Source organism: Mus pahari, chromosome 8, assembly GCF_900095145.1.
Source record: "Mus pahari chromosome 8, PAHARI_EIJ_v1.1, whole genome shotgun sequence".
Lineage (NCBI taxonomy): Eukaryota > Metazoa > Chordata > Mammalia > Rodentia > Muridae > Mus > Mus pahari.
The window spans coordinates 85,089,130-85,104,662 of NC_034597.1; the positions used below are offsets into that span (position 1 = coordinate 85,089,130).

Here is a 15,533-nt window from a genome sequence, read left to right on the forward strand (position 1 = left end):
CTGGGCTAATATCCGCTTATCAGTGAGTGCATATCTAGTGACTTCTTTTGTGATTGGGTTACCTCACTAAGGATGATATCCTCCAGATATATCCATTTGGCCAAGAATTTCATAAATTCATTGTTTTTAATAGCTGAGTAGTATTCCATTGTTTAAATGTACCACATTTTCTGTATCCATTATTCTGTTGAGGGACATCTGGGTTCTTTCCAGCTTCTGGCTATTATAAATAAGGCTGCTATGAACATAGTGGAGCATGTGCCTTTATTACCACTTGGAACATTTTCTGGGTATATGCCCAGAAGAGGTATTCCTGGATCCTCTGGTAGTACTATGTCCAATTTTCTGAGGAACCACCAGAATGTTGTGTAGCAGTTTCCTCTGAGATTGAAACATTGCATCCATCAGAGAATGTAAGCAATCCAAAGGAGCTTCAGGAAGTCCCTGTAACTGACTAATTCACTAGTCCTATGCAAAGAAGAAAAGCTTTCACACAGAGGAGTTTAGCTAAAAAGAAGTTTCTGAGGCCCAACCAGCTGCCTGAAAGAAATAGAAACGATTCACAAGTTGGAAAAAAAAAAAAGAATAAAAAAAAAAAGGCAAGAAATATTTAAGTAGAAAGGTTTTTTATTTGCTTGCTTGTTTTTCCAGCTGAGGTATCTGAGTGAATATTGGTGAATATAATTAATGTTTCTGGAGATACTCAACACGACCATAATGAAGCAACCTGAAGCATAGTTAGCAGCGAGCTGCTCCTGGGTTTCTGAAACTCCACAAATACTAAGGGAAATGGTTTTGCACTTTGACTTCTAACACTCAGCTATTCTACTAATTCAGCTGAGGCTAAATAAAAGTATCTATTATCACACACCATTAAGCGGTCATATGCCTAGTCCTAGAATGAGTGGAGCCATATTCAAGAAAACACATCACAGTAATAAGGAAGATGTTATTAAAGAATACAGAAACATGATTATACTAAGTAATGGTGATGAATAGAAAGAAATTTTCCTGACAAGTAATACGATTTTTCCAAGTAACTGAAACTCTTAAAGTTCTGAAAAATACTATACTTATGCATTCAGACAAAAAAGGTATATACACATGTTCAGTTTGGGTTGTAAGCAGAGGAAACTTATGACAGACACAGAACCTTAAAAATGAAGCTTTATTTTCTGAGCTTTTAGGGAGGTGGCCAGTTAGATTGTACAACATTGTTAAAGGATCAGAGTGCTGCCATACAATTGTATTTTGTATTTTGTGTCATTTTACAGTTTGTATTTTGGCATTATAGGTTAAACAAGAGAATCTGGTTGGAGACTGGGCCATATCCAGGGCACTGGCTTCAGAATCCTAAATTCTTTCTCCTAGACATTATGTCCAGAGCTTAGAGTGATAAGAGGACAAAGAAGGGGGTCAGCTTTGTGTAGTTAATCAGAGTATAACAAGTAATTAAGTATATATTTTTACAATGTAGGTATCTTAATTTAAATAAGAGCACTTTTAATCTTTACTGGTTAAAAGACAGTTAACAAAATCTTTGGAGAAATAGGACAGGCGCTTATTTCTGGGCTTGGGAACATGAACTTGTTTGACGCTGACAGCCAGAAGAGAATACTCTAGAGATGTCTGGACCCCAGAAGCTGTTCAGCTATTGGGAAGTCCTCAGGTTCCCTAGGGCCTGGGACCTTGAGTTTCATCTCTTCCCATTATTAAATGAAATCTGAAAATAAAATGATAATACTTAGAATAAGTTTATTTTGCTTGTTCCCAACACACATATTAATTTAGAAATATATGTAATATATACATATATGTATGTAACAAAAAATATTGAAAAAGGAAGCCTTGAATTTTGAAATAAAGTAGGGGTTTATATAGGGGGAGGAAAAGGGCTGTGAAAACAATGTGTTATTATAATATCAAAAAAAAGAAGAGGAGGAGGAAGAGGAAGGGTGGAGGAGGAGAAAGAAGAGAAAGAGGAGGAGGAGGAGGAGGAAGAAGAAGAGGAGGAGGAGGAGGTAAAGGATATAGTCAAAGAAAGGTCTTGCAGCAAAACTGAGATTTTCCACTTATCAGTGAGCGCATATCATCTGTGTTCTTTTGTATTTGGGTTACCTCACTCAGGATGATATCCTCCAGATCCATTCATTTCCCTAAGAATTTCATTAATTCATTGTATTTAATAGCTGAGTAGTAAATGTATGACATTTTCTGTATCCATTCCTCTGTTGAGGAACATCTGGGTTTTTTCCAGCTTCTAGCTATTATAAATAAGGCTGCTATGAACATAGTAAAGCATGTGTACTGGATAGTTTTGTGTCAACTTGATGAATAAGAACTAAGGGTTGAGACTTACTAGTGATGTGTTTGTGTGTCAAGTTGACAAGGGGTCAATTGTACTGGATAGTTTTGTGTCAACTTGACACAGCTGGAGTTATCACAGAGAAAGGAGCTTTAGTTGGGGAAATGCCTCCATGAGATCCAGCTGTAAGGCATTTTCTCAATTAGTGATCAAGGGGGGAGGGCCCCTTGTGGGTGGTGCCATCTCTGGGCTGGTAGTCTTGGTTTCTATAAGAGAGTGGACTGAGCAAGCCAATAAAGAACATCCCTCCATGGCTTCTGCATTAGCTCCTGCTTTCTGACCTGCTTGAGTTCCAGTCCTGCATCCTTTGGTGATCAAAAGCAGTATGGAAATGTAAGCCAAATAAACCCTTTCCTCCCCAACTTGCTTCTTGGTCATGATGTTTGTGCAGGAATAGAAACCCTGACTAAGACAGCATGTGTCCTTATTACATGTTGGAACATCTTCTGGGTATATGCCCAGGAGTGGTATTGCTGGGTCTTCAGGTAGTACTATGTCCAGTTTTCTGAAGAAGTGCCAAACTGATTTCCAGAGTGGTTATACCAGCTTGCCATCCCATCAGCAATGGAGGTATGTTCCTCTTTCTCTACATCCTTGCCAGCATCTGCTGTCACCTGAGGTTTTGATCTTAGCCATTCTTACTGGTGTGAGGTGGAATCTCAGGGTTGTTTTGATTTTCATTTCCTTGATGACTGAGTGAATATTATCCCAAAAGCTCAGAATACCCAAGGTAAAATTCACAAACCACATGAAATTCAAGAAGAAGGTAGACCAAAGTGTGGATACTTGGAACCTTCTTGAGGGGGGAAAAACACCCATGGAAAGAGTAACAGAGACAAAGTGTGGAGCAGAGACTGAAAAAAATGACCATCCAGAGACGGCCCCACCTGGGGATCCATTCCATATACAATCACCAAACCCAGACACTGCTGTGGATGCCAACAAGTGCTTACTGACAGGAGCCTGATATAGCTGTCTCCTGAGAGGCTCTGCCAGTGCCTGACAAATACAGATGTGAATGTTCACAGCCATCCATTTGACTTAGCATAGGGTCCCCAATGAAGGAGCAAGAGAAAGGACCTTAGGAGCTTAAGGGGTTTGCAGCCCCATAGGAGGAACAACAATATGAACTAACCAGTACCCCCAGAACTCCCAGAGACGTAACCATCAACCAAAGAGTACACATGGTAGGACTCATGGTTCTAGCAACAGAGGATGGCCTAGTCAGACATCAATGAGAGGAGAGCCCCTTCATCCTGTGAAAGCTCTATGCCCCAGTGTGGGGGCCAGGAAATGGGAGTGTGTGGGTTGTTGAGCATGGTTATGTGGGAGGGGATAGGGGAAGGGTGTTTTCCAGAGGGGAAACCAGAAAAGGGGATAACATTTGAAATATAAATAAGGAAAATATCTAATAAAAATAAATATTTTCAAAAACAAATGAGATCTTCCAAGCTATGTATGTTTTAGGAATAAAAAGAGAGAAGAAGCCAAAGGGCATAAGAAAATTTTGGTGTCAATAGATCTATTCATTGCTTTGACAGTTGTCACAATTTTATGTCTGCATACAAATGTCAAATTGAGCAAAGTGTTTATCTACTATTACATTAATTTATTAATTATTTTTTGAGACAAAGTTTTACTTAGACTTTCCAGGCTCAACCTTACTATCCAAGGCTGCCATCCAATAATTTGTCTTTCTATTCCATCTTCCTGGGTTGGTAAGAATATAGGAGTGCAGTGTAGTTTTTACAATTTCTTTATTAATAAGTACTTAAAGCTGACATTATAATATAAAGATACAACAATTGTACAGCTTTTATGATTCCTGGTAATATTTTATACATAAATACATTTTATGATATTAAAACTGTTTAAAATATCAATGACTTAAACAATTATTATATAAGGTATAAATGTATTCAAATGATTTCTTTTTAATGCTTTCGAGTGTGTAGCATATTATGATCTTTTTCTATAGTTCTATGTTGAATAATCTTAAGGTGAATTATTTGAAGTTCTAGTGATTAAATTAAACTATGATCATTACCTGTCTGAAAGAGTTAAAATGCTTTATTCTTTTCAACTTAGAATATATCCAATGGCAGAGAATATTTTTAAAAGCCAGAAGGCACAAATGGAATAACAGCAAGTGTTGAGCTTGAATGCACACAAATTGAGCTAGCTCATGCATGATATATTTCTTTATATATCCATAACTTGACCATTTATTAAACATACTTAGATGCTAAACAGGCAAAAACTGGCCAAGTATTTCACTTCAAAGTTATTCTGAAATATGTGAATATGGCTAATGTGAAGAAAATGTAATTTTATGCTGTTATTTAAAGTTTACCTGCGAGGCATAGTATTTCTGAGTAGGTTTTGTAAAAGGGAAGGAAATTCTGTAGGTTGGCACTTGGCTCCTGTTACAGTTTGAATTGTGAATGTTCCCTACAGGGTTAGGTTTATGTCCTTCCTTCCCAGCATGAAATCTGTCAGGACTTTAGAAGGTGAGCTGCCTTGTAGAGGTAAGTCACCACTGTCATGTAAGTCACTATTGTCACCTACTGCTGGCTATAGTTCACTTCATTCTGTTTTCTCAGCTTCCTGCCTTAGCCCAATGAAGGAGACTTAGAAGTATGCTTCCAGCAACATGAAATCTGCTTTTTAAAGATATCTTTATTATTATTGCTATTGATTATTATTATTATTAGTATTAGTATTAGTATTAGTATTATTATATTTACAATCCAGCCATTGCCCTTTGCTCCTGGTCCCTGCTGCTCTCACAGTAAATCATCCCTTCCCTCATAGCCCTTGTCTCCAAGGGATAGTCTCCCACCACCAGACTTCCCACCTCCTTGAGGCTTCAAGTCTCTAAAGGACTCAGCAAATAATCTCAAACTGGGGCCAGACCAGGCAGTCCTCTGCTGTTTATGTATGGGGATCGGGGTAGGGGCTCAGGTCAGCCCTTTCATGCTGCCTGGTTGGTGGCTCAGTGTCTGAGTTAGTTGAGACTGCTGGTCTTCCTATGGTGCTGCCCTCCTCCTCAGCTTCTCCAATCATTCCCCTAATTCAACCATAGGGGGTCTTAACTTCAGTCCACTGGTTGGGTGTAAGTATCTGTGTCTGTTTCAGTCAGCTGTTGGTAGGGTCTCTCAGAGGACAGCCATGCTGAGCTCCTGTCTGTAAGCACATCCTAGCCACAGTAATAGCGGCAGGGTTTAGTGTCTCCCCATGAGATGAATCACCAGTCATTGGACTCACTTTCCCTTAGGCTCTTCTCCATTTTTGTCCCTGCAGGTCTTTTAGATAGGAACAGTTCTGGGTCAGAAATTTTGACTGTGAAAACGCCTTTCCTGCAGTTGAGGCCCTGCCCTGTCTTTCTATTGGAGTTGGATTCTTAAAGTTCCCTATCCCCGCTGAGCCCTGAGAGCCTCTCTCCCTTCAAGGTCTCTGGTACTTTCTAGAGAGTCTCTCCACCTCCCACCTTTGTGACTGCACGTTTCTGTTCATTCTGCTGGCTGCCTGTGCTTCTTTACTGCCCCTCACAATATCTGATCCTGTTCCCCTATCCCCTTCCTTCCCCTCTCCAAGCAAAATCCCTCCCTCCTTCTGCCTCCCATGATTATTTTCCTCCTTTTTAAGTGGGGTTGAAGCATCCTCACTTAGCCTTTGTGCTGGTGAAACTTCTTAAATTTTGTGGGTTGTATCCTATGTCGTCTGTACAGTTTCAGCTAATATCCACTTATTAGTGAATACATACTATGCATGTCCTTTTGGGTTTGAGTTATCTTAATTGGGGTGATATTTTCTAGTTCCATACATTTGCCTGCAAAACTCATGATATTCTTGTTCTTAATAGCTGAATAGTATTCTATTGTGTAAATGAACTGCATTTTCTGCATGTGGGATAGATCCCCCAATGGGTCAGTCTCTGGATGACCTTTCTTTCATTTACTGCTCCAAATTTTGTCTCTGTATCTCCTCACATGGGGATTTTGCTCCCCCTTCTAAGAAGGATGGAAGTATCCATACTGTGGGGGTATATGTCCAAGAGTGATAGAGCTGGGTCTTCAAGTTGTTCTATTTTCAATACACTGAGGAACTGCCAGATTGATTTCCAGAGTGGTTATATCAGTTTGCAATCCCACCAGCAATGGACAAGTGTTTCTTTCTCCACATCCTTGCCAGCATCTGCTGTCACCTGAGGCTTTGATCTTAGCCATTGATTGGTGTAGGGTGGAATCTCAGGGTCGTTTTGATTTGCACTTCTCTGATGACTCAGAACTTTGAACATTTCTATAAGTGCTTCTTGGGCCTTTGAACTTCTTATGTTTTGAATTATCTGTTTAGCTCTGTACTACATTTTTTTTAATTGGGGCATTTGGTGTTTTGGAGGTTAGCTTCTTGAGTTCTTTATATATTTTGGATATTTGCTATGTATTCGTTGTGGGGTTTGTGAAGATTTTCCCAATCTGTAGGTTGCCAATGTGACCTATTGACTATCTTTTGCCATACAGAAAGCTGTTCAGTTTCATGAGGTCCCATTTTTCAATTGTTGATCTTAGGGCCTGAGCCATTGGTCTTCTGTTTAGGAAATTTCCCTCCTGTGTCAATGTGTTCAGGTTCTTTCCCACTTTCTCTTCTGTTTGATTCATTGTACCGTGTTTTATGTTGAAGTCCTTGATTAACTTGAACTTGAGCTTTGTGCAAGGTGACAAATATGGTTCTATTTTCATTGTTCTACATACAGACTCCCACTTAGACCAGCACCATTTATTGAAGATAATTTCTCTTTTCATTGTATGTTTTTGGCTTCTTTTTCACAGATCAAGTGTCCATAAGTGTCAGGGCTTACCTCTGGGTTTTCAAGCCTATTCCATTGATCTACCTGTGTGTCTCTGTACTAGTACCATGCAGGTTTTTATCACTGTTGCTCTGTAGTATAGCTTCAAGTTAGAGATGGTGATTCTCCCAGAAATTTTTTTATTGTTAAGATTATTTTTCGCTATTCTGGAATTTTTGTTTTTCCATATTAAATTAAGATTTTTCTCTTTCTATGTCTGTGAAGAACTGTGTTGAATTGTTGATGGGTATTGCATTTAATCTGAAGATTACTTTTGGTAGGATGGCCACTTTTACTAAGTTAATTTTATCAATCCATGAGCATGGGAGATCTTTCCATCTTCTGAGATCTTCTTCAATTTCTTTCTTTAGGGATTTGAAGTACTTGTCATAAAGACCTTTCACTTGCTTTGTAAGAGTTACACCATGCTTTTTAAAAATATTTGTGGGTATTGTTAAGGGTTTTGTTTCCCTAATTTCTTTCTCAGGTGGTTTATGGTTTGTATAAAGTAAGACTGTTGATTTTTTTTTTTTTAGTTAATTTTATATCCAGCCACTTTGTTGAAATTGTTTTTCAGCTGTGAGAGTTCTCTGCTAGAATTTTTTTGGGTTGTTTATATATACTATCATATCATCTGCAAATAGTGATACCTTGACTTCTTTTCCGACTTGAATTACTTGATCTCTATTTGTTGTCTTATACTCTTGCTAGAACTTCCAGTACTCTATTTACTAGATATGGAGAGAGTGAGCAACTTTGTTTTGTCCATGATTTTAGTAGAATTGCTTCAAGTATTTCTCCATTCAATTGGATATTCTTGTTGGTTTGCTTTTTCATATTCTGATGAAATATAACCTTTAGGAAATATTAGGCCAAATAAGTACTTCTTCCCTTTAATTTTTCTCTGATTTGTCTTCACTAATTTTTTGTATAAAAGATTATGTAAAATATCTGAAAAATTTTAAAAGTAGATATCCTGAACAATCAGGGTAGATTCATCATATTGCAATTCTTCACTCACTCTCAAAGTGATCTTCTTACTCAATTAAGGTCTCTGTCTCTGAAAAGATAAAGACTTACTATTCTATTAATCATAGCTGATTAAGATTTATAAGTTCAAAATAGATTTAAAATATTCAAAATACTACATTGGAAGCAATGACTATGTTTATACCAATATGAAAAACATGTATCAGGTTGAGTATTGGCCTCTTTACATTTCTATGAGACAAATTTGACTCTGCTGTTCTAGAAAGCTCACTAGAAGCTAGAATTATTAGCTAACACTAGATAACTAATGTTTAATTTATTTTTTTACATTTCAATTTTAATACAAGGTAATGAATGGAAATAAAGAAATTAAACAAATAGTGAAAACATGTAGACAAATATATGAGCATATCAATGTTAGCACAGAAAAGTATTTGAAAGGCACTGGGACACTTGATAGGATGTCATGTGATTCCGTCTAGCTTTTCTAATATGTAAAGTGGGAAAACATAAAGAGTTGCATAACTCAGAGCAACATTAAGATGAATTCAGTCCCAATTGTTTAATGAATCAAACTTGGCAAAAAGGAAAGTGTTGCGCCAACCCACTAAAAATTTACAAAGTCATTATGTGTTGTACTATCTACCATGGTAATTGTTCACACCTGCAAATAAGAGTTAAATATGTGTATTAAAAGCCATAGATTGTTCAATAACAATGAAACTTCATACAGTGACTCAAAATATAATTTTTTATTATTTCCCTAAATCGGTCTTGATTTGAATGTAAAAATTCAGTTTTACATGTATTAGTAGATTGCTAAATATATTCACACAAGTGCTCAAACAAATATGGCTAATTGACTTAATTGATTATTTTTCTTTTTTACAGTTCATATGCAAATTGTTCAAACATTCTAGGAAAACTAAGTCAATTTTAAACAATGAACAATGATAAGGCACAAAATCCATCTTTGATGATTCAGTATGTTATATTGAGTCTAGAGTTTACTATCTATTAAGTTCTCTAAGATTAAAATGATTATTCTGCTAATGTGCCTGCATAATTCATGCCACTTGAATTAAACCAGTTATAAAGATGAAGCAATGATTTACTTTTAATTATCGTAAAGAAGTCTCGAGGAATTTAGTGGATAAAGTCCAGGAAGAACATACATTTTTTAATATTAAAAGAATATTAAATATCTTAGTGCCTTTTTACAGATATTCATTTCGCTGAAATGTTGGCAGTAAGCATACGCTTTCTTAACATTGCCTATTTATATAAAAACATTTTCACCTCACTAGCACCCAAGCATCTTTTACAAACATGTTAACTCTTCAGTATGATTGAAGTTTGCTGTTAGGCAGTTTAATTTCCTATCCTTCTTTCTTAAATCACTACTATTAGATGGACAGCTTCCTGTATTTGAACTTTGTCCTTATCAGTTGTCCCCAGGACCTGAAACTATATTAGCAACATTGCATTTCCACTCACCGTATTTGTTAGAACTATATTTTCTTCATCATCAATGAACACAGCTTATTTCATTGTTGTAGGGATTATGTAAGAGATGAACCAAGAGGAAATTTCTAGAAGTGTGAATGAAGGCAGTATTTTACTACATTGATCCTACTTATATATTTTAAAAATATTATTTTATCTAAATTTTCATCTGTGATTAAAATGCGAGTACTGATATGTATATGTTTGTATATATATATATATATATATATATATATGTGTGTGTGTGTGTGTGTGTGTGTGTGTGTGTAAATTATACATCTCCATATATCAAAAATGTTTATACCAAAAAATAATTATTGTGGGTTGTAAAATTCCAACTTAATTAAATATAGGTTCCATGTGCAATTCAGCATATTTTTATTAAGACAATATGACAATATTGTTATTAAGACAAAGGGCACAAGATAGTAGATATATAGTAAAATAAGGTATTTGAGTATATTCACAGGAAATGGGACATCACACATTAACCTGCTCAAACATCACAGCTATCTATAAGCCACTAAGCTAGTGGCTTATAGTCCTTATCTATAGATAAGCTAGTGGCTTATAGTCATAGGGATGATCAACAGTGCTTAGAACAAGTCACTATAGAGCTATAATGGTGTCAATTTAAGTGACCTATTTTATTTTGAGAGCAAGAGAGGGTTATAAGTCACTCTAATGAACTCCTGTCATAACGTACTCTGAAAAAGTAAAGTATGATAGAGAATAAAACATTCAGTCTGTGTTTTGCCATTCATATCATAGTAAGAGGCTTATTGTATTATTATTGATCTGCCAGATTGCATATCCTTACCTGACTGGACTTTTAATAACATTAGTGGTATTCCATTTACAGCCTAAAAACAATGTTTTGATATAGCAATTAAAGGACCATTTAGATTTATCTCAAGATGAACTTATCAATACATTTTTGTATAACAAATTGTTACTCTTCAAATACTTTTGTAATTTAAGCTTTACACATTCTTAGCATCTTCAACTACTAATCTGAATAATGTCTAATAGTAAGAGTATGATATCTGAATATCTAATCATCTTTAACTAGTTTCTAAGTGATTTGAAAATGGAGTAATGCTATCTTTAATGTTAAAATTTTTCTTCCTTGAGTTCATGATTTTTTTTAAAAAATAATTTATGGGATATTTCCAGAACAACTTTGGTATCACTATAACTAATCAAAGACTTTACTATACATAAAAGAGTTCATGTACATGTGTAAGTAAAGCTATAAAATGAATCTCCTGTAGAGTAAAATATTTTGCAAAATATTAAGTTGATTTTAACCTGTGATCCTAAGAATATCAGCTGTGATAGTAACTCAGATATTTTACACCTAGTTGAATTTTAGCAAATGACATCTTGTTCAAACCACCAAGCAATCCAGATTCCGGCCAAAGCTATTGTTATCTGTTTATTAATTTATAATAAAAACCTTTTGCTGAAGACACAATGTAAATACCCCACTGAACATTTAGAATTTGACCTGGTACCTACCTAGACTATTATACCTATTGACTAGTGATCATGAAAATTACTCTTTATGCTACCAGAAGAGAAAAGTAGACATTATCTGAACTACAAATGTTTTTCTTTATTATAAAACCTGCCTGCAAGATACACTGGTACAAATATCTGATTGGATTTAAGGCTTACTCTATGAGATGGTACCCATGCCTAACACTGAGCAACTGGTCAGAACCTGATACAAGAAAATACATGGAAGTAGAAGAAAAGCAAATATTTCTGTTCTGCTAAACAAATGTAGCAATAAAAACCCCTCCTATCAATATTTTACTATACACGTAGATTAGTGTCTTGCTGAAGAATCATCAAAGAACTTCCCCCATCCAGCATATGGGAACTGATACAGGAGCCCAAACTGAACAACATGCAGAGTGAGAGACTTTGGAGCAAACCCCTTCAGCTCCTTCACTTCCTAACTCCTCCATTTGGGTCCTTGTCCTCTCAGCCCAATGGTTGGCTGCAGGCATCTGCATTTGTATTGGTCAGGCTCTGGCAGAGCCTCTCAGGGCACAGCTTGTAATGGCTCCTGTCATCAAGCACTCCTTGGCATCAGCAATAGGGTTTGCCATCTGCAGATGAGATGGATACCTAGCTGGGGTAATCTCTTGATAGCTGCTCCTTCAGTCTCTGCTCCACTCTTTGTCCTTGCATTTCCTTTTGACGGCTAGCAATTCTGGATTAGTATTTTTGAGATTGGTGTGTAGCCCATTCCTCAAGATTATCTTTTTTATGTATCTTTCCTTAAAGTAACTCGGTTTATTTGAGCTGATAAAACTCCTAAACTTCTTGGTTCATAGCAAATAGAACAAATCATAGCATTGTTGTTTATTTATTTCTTGCTGATTTTTCTTACATTTAATTCAGTTGTTTCTCATCTATGTCCTCAATATTGGCAAGAAATAGAGAAAGTGTTTCATACACTTGCAATGCATCAACTTATATCAGCAGAACGCCACCTGGAAGATAGCTTGTCTTTCTCTATATTTAAGGTTGTCAAGCTCTACAATCGTTAAAGACTACATTGTTCAAAGACCAGGACATATAGGTAGAAGAACTATGATTAGGCAATAGAGAAGACAAACTTCCAAGACTTTAAAGCTGCTGTAAACAAAGGTCTTATGGTTATTAGCCAATAAGCTCCTCGCTAACAGACTGACTCAACAATTCAAGGCCTATATCAGGACATATTTATCCAACAGTTGTGGGCCAATCAACATCCTGTCATTCTCGAAATTAGCCAAACCTAAAATAGGTGAGAAAATCCCCCTATGAAACTACAAAGACTACTAGCACTCAAGAGGAAGTTAGAATTTGAATTCAGGGTTCCCCCTTCTACTTTGGGGGGGTCTTCATCTTTATTTCTTGTTATATGTCTTTCCTCGCCCCCAATAGAAGCCTTTCTTCAAATGATGATTCTGTTTCTATTTCCTTTCTTCTCTCTGGCTGCTTGCCATGCTCCAGATTTTGTCTGCCTTTTAATTTCCTAACCGGAGAAGAAAATGAACCACTTCAAGACCCTCTTTGGGTAATAGGCAATGGGGAGGAAGAAGTTGAAGCAAAGATTCTCAAGAAATGGTGTTTCATTTTCTTACTTGCTCATTCTTTTGGAGGAATGTAGTTATTTTAGGTTGTTTCAAAGTAGTCTTCTAGACCATGGAAATAGCCTGCTAATTAGACACATGTAGAGATCTTGTATTTTCTCCTTCTTGTAGAAATGAACCCTTGCCTTCTTCCATTGTTATAAGTTTTGCACTGTATGTAATAAAGCCTGCTCGCTTAATTCAATCCAGTTACAGTCAGACTAAATCAAGGGCTTTTTCCACTATTATAATAGCTTTCAAAACATCTTAGATTTTTATAGTGAAAATTTTGCTTGTTTAACCATATTTTAAATTATTGAGATGAGAAATGTGCGATTTCACATCACATACCTGAAGCTGACTTTAAATTCTATATGCAAGGCTCATGTGTTTCATCATTTCTTTATATATTTCCTTTAAGACATTAATCCTGTTTTTTCTTTGTAACTCTATGGGTACTTAACAAAAAAAAAAAAAAAAAAAAAAAAAAAAAAAAGAGAGATCTTCTGGAAGGAGAGAGCTATCTTATTTGTCAAATCATTCTCCTTTGGTCTAGCTCAGAATTGCACATATTTGACAAACCCAAACTTGACAACACTATGTGTTTTCAAATAATATAATGTCCAAAGGAATATAGCAATATAATAAATTAGAAAAAAACTTTTCAAATATCCAAGACCAATGATTCTCCAAATTCTACCTTTCACTATTGAATCTTTCAGCTTGGTTGTCAAATCAATATGAAGGTCATACAAATTTTTAACATTAAATTAGCATAATTGGAAAAATGAGAATTACCTTAACTCATATTTCTAAAGAGGATAATTTTATATGATTAATGTTCTGGCCAGCTAGAGATAAGCAACTTTGTATTTAATGATTAACTCTCTTATTTTTTTTCCTTCATTCCATCCCCAATACTGATTTTATTCATGTATTTAATCTCTGTAAATATTGTGTGGAAAATATAAAAATCAATATCTTTATAGATTTTTGATTTTACTGAACATAAAGACCAAACTTTCCCTATTATGTAACCTGCAACTAAACATTTAATGATAAAAGTTCAGTCTATCTTTTTAGCTTCCAATGACCTAAAGTAGTTTTAAAATTAACGTGGTATCTCTATGGTATTATAGTTATTTTACTGTACCTGTATATGCAAACTGAACAAGATCCCAGAGTGCATTTGGATCTATGCCTTCCATCTTGATCTCCTCTTGCTTGGCTTCACAGACATCACTTGTAAACATGGCAGCAAAATAGTCAGAGACAGAACTCAGAACAAGCCTGAAAGAGGCACAGGTTCTATTTTAGGCAATGGACATAAAGCACAAAGCACTGAGTTCAGCAGACAAGAGGTAAAACAACAAATCAACCACCAGCAATCTGATCAAATTATAAAATTATGACTTAAATTTAAAAGATAATAGTGATGACGATAATGATTATGAAGATAAAACATGTTTAAACAGAGGTGCCCTGCATGGGTACATACTGATATTCCAAGAAGACATAGGTTTTTAAAACCATTGGCAAATTTTGCATTATTTACCAGAGCTTTTCAGAAGCATTGAAAAAACAAAAACAAACAAACAAACTAACTAACTAACTAACTAAAAAAAACCTCTCCTATGCCATTCCCCTCATTTGCCCATCAAAATTAGGTGTTCTAACCCTGATGCAGAAACAAACAAGCAAACAAACAATAAGAAGTCAAAATAAAACCCAGGAATTTTGGATACAGGACACAGAGTCTGAACCTGAAACAGAAAGGGATTTTTTTTTTTTTTTTTTTTTTTTTTTGCTAGCTAGCATACTTCCAAATATTTATATTCTTCAAAGCAATGTAGGCTTCTGAAGAAAGAAAGGTCATTTGTTTTATACTGTTTGGAATCTGCATACTATAATACTGATCTGCTGGGAAATACATGTCTCTATGAAAATAGTATGCACATAGTCTAACTGATTGTAAGATAGTCACAGACTGGAGTTGACACCTGTCCTATGGTAAGGAATACAAAGGTTGTTGCTACTATAAACCTTGTCAAAGGCTGTCACTGTCCATGATGCAGACTAAATCTATGACCGTTATTTCGTTTTCGGAACATCCTTTTAAACATTCTGGGTTACACCTAGAGTTTAATGCTTTTTAGCCCTGGGCAGAGAAGTTCCTTTTGTACACTGAATGGTGGGTAATGAAGAGACTTGACCTGTTGAAAATAGGTGATATCTGAGTGTTCAACCCTCAAAAGGAAGTGTCCCCAGCTCCTTCTGACGATATTGGGGTGCTTCAGAAGAGGGAAAGGAAAGAATATAAAGGTATACTGGGGGACACACTGTGACATGTTGAAACTTACACAGCAGTATATTTTGTTTTTTTGTTTGTTTGTTTTGGTTTGGATGATTGGTTGGTTTTTGTTTGTTTGTTTGTTTGTTTTTGTTAATGGAGGAAGAGGCTCTTGCAGGAAAGGGTTGAATTTGAAGGGACAAGTAGATAAGTGGGACTGGGAGGCTTGATGTGAAATTCACAAATAATAAATAAGTTAAAACTGAAAGAGCCTACAGAGAGGGGTATTGTTGTGAAAGGCTTTTTTTCTATATAATGCATTGCTGTTACAACCAAAACCACACAGCAGCTACAGATCCTTAAACTGGAAGAGAAGAGAAGGGAAGGGAAGGGAAGGGAGGG

The 15,533-nt window shown here is 35.9% G+C and overlaps 1 protein-coding gene across 1 annotated transcript in view; it reads right to left on the reverse strand.

Moving 5' to 3' along the window:
• Nucleotides 1-15,533, reverse strand: part of Klhl1 (kelch like family member 1) — a 363,866-nt gene that overhangs the window by 221,310 nt on the left and 127,023 nt on the right. Inside the window, exon 3 of the mRNA XM_021203301.1 lies at nucleotides 13,995-14,131. Coding sequence (XP_021058960.1) covers nucleotides 13,995-14,131 — 137 coding nt within the window. The remainder of the gene's footprint in view (nucleotides 1-13,994; nucleotides 14,132-15,533) is intronic.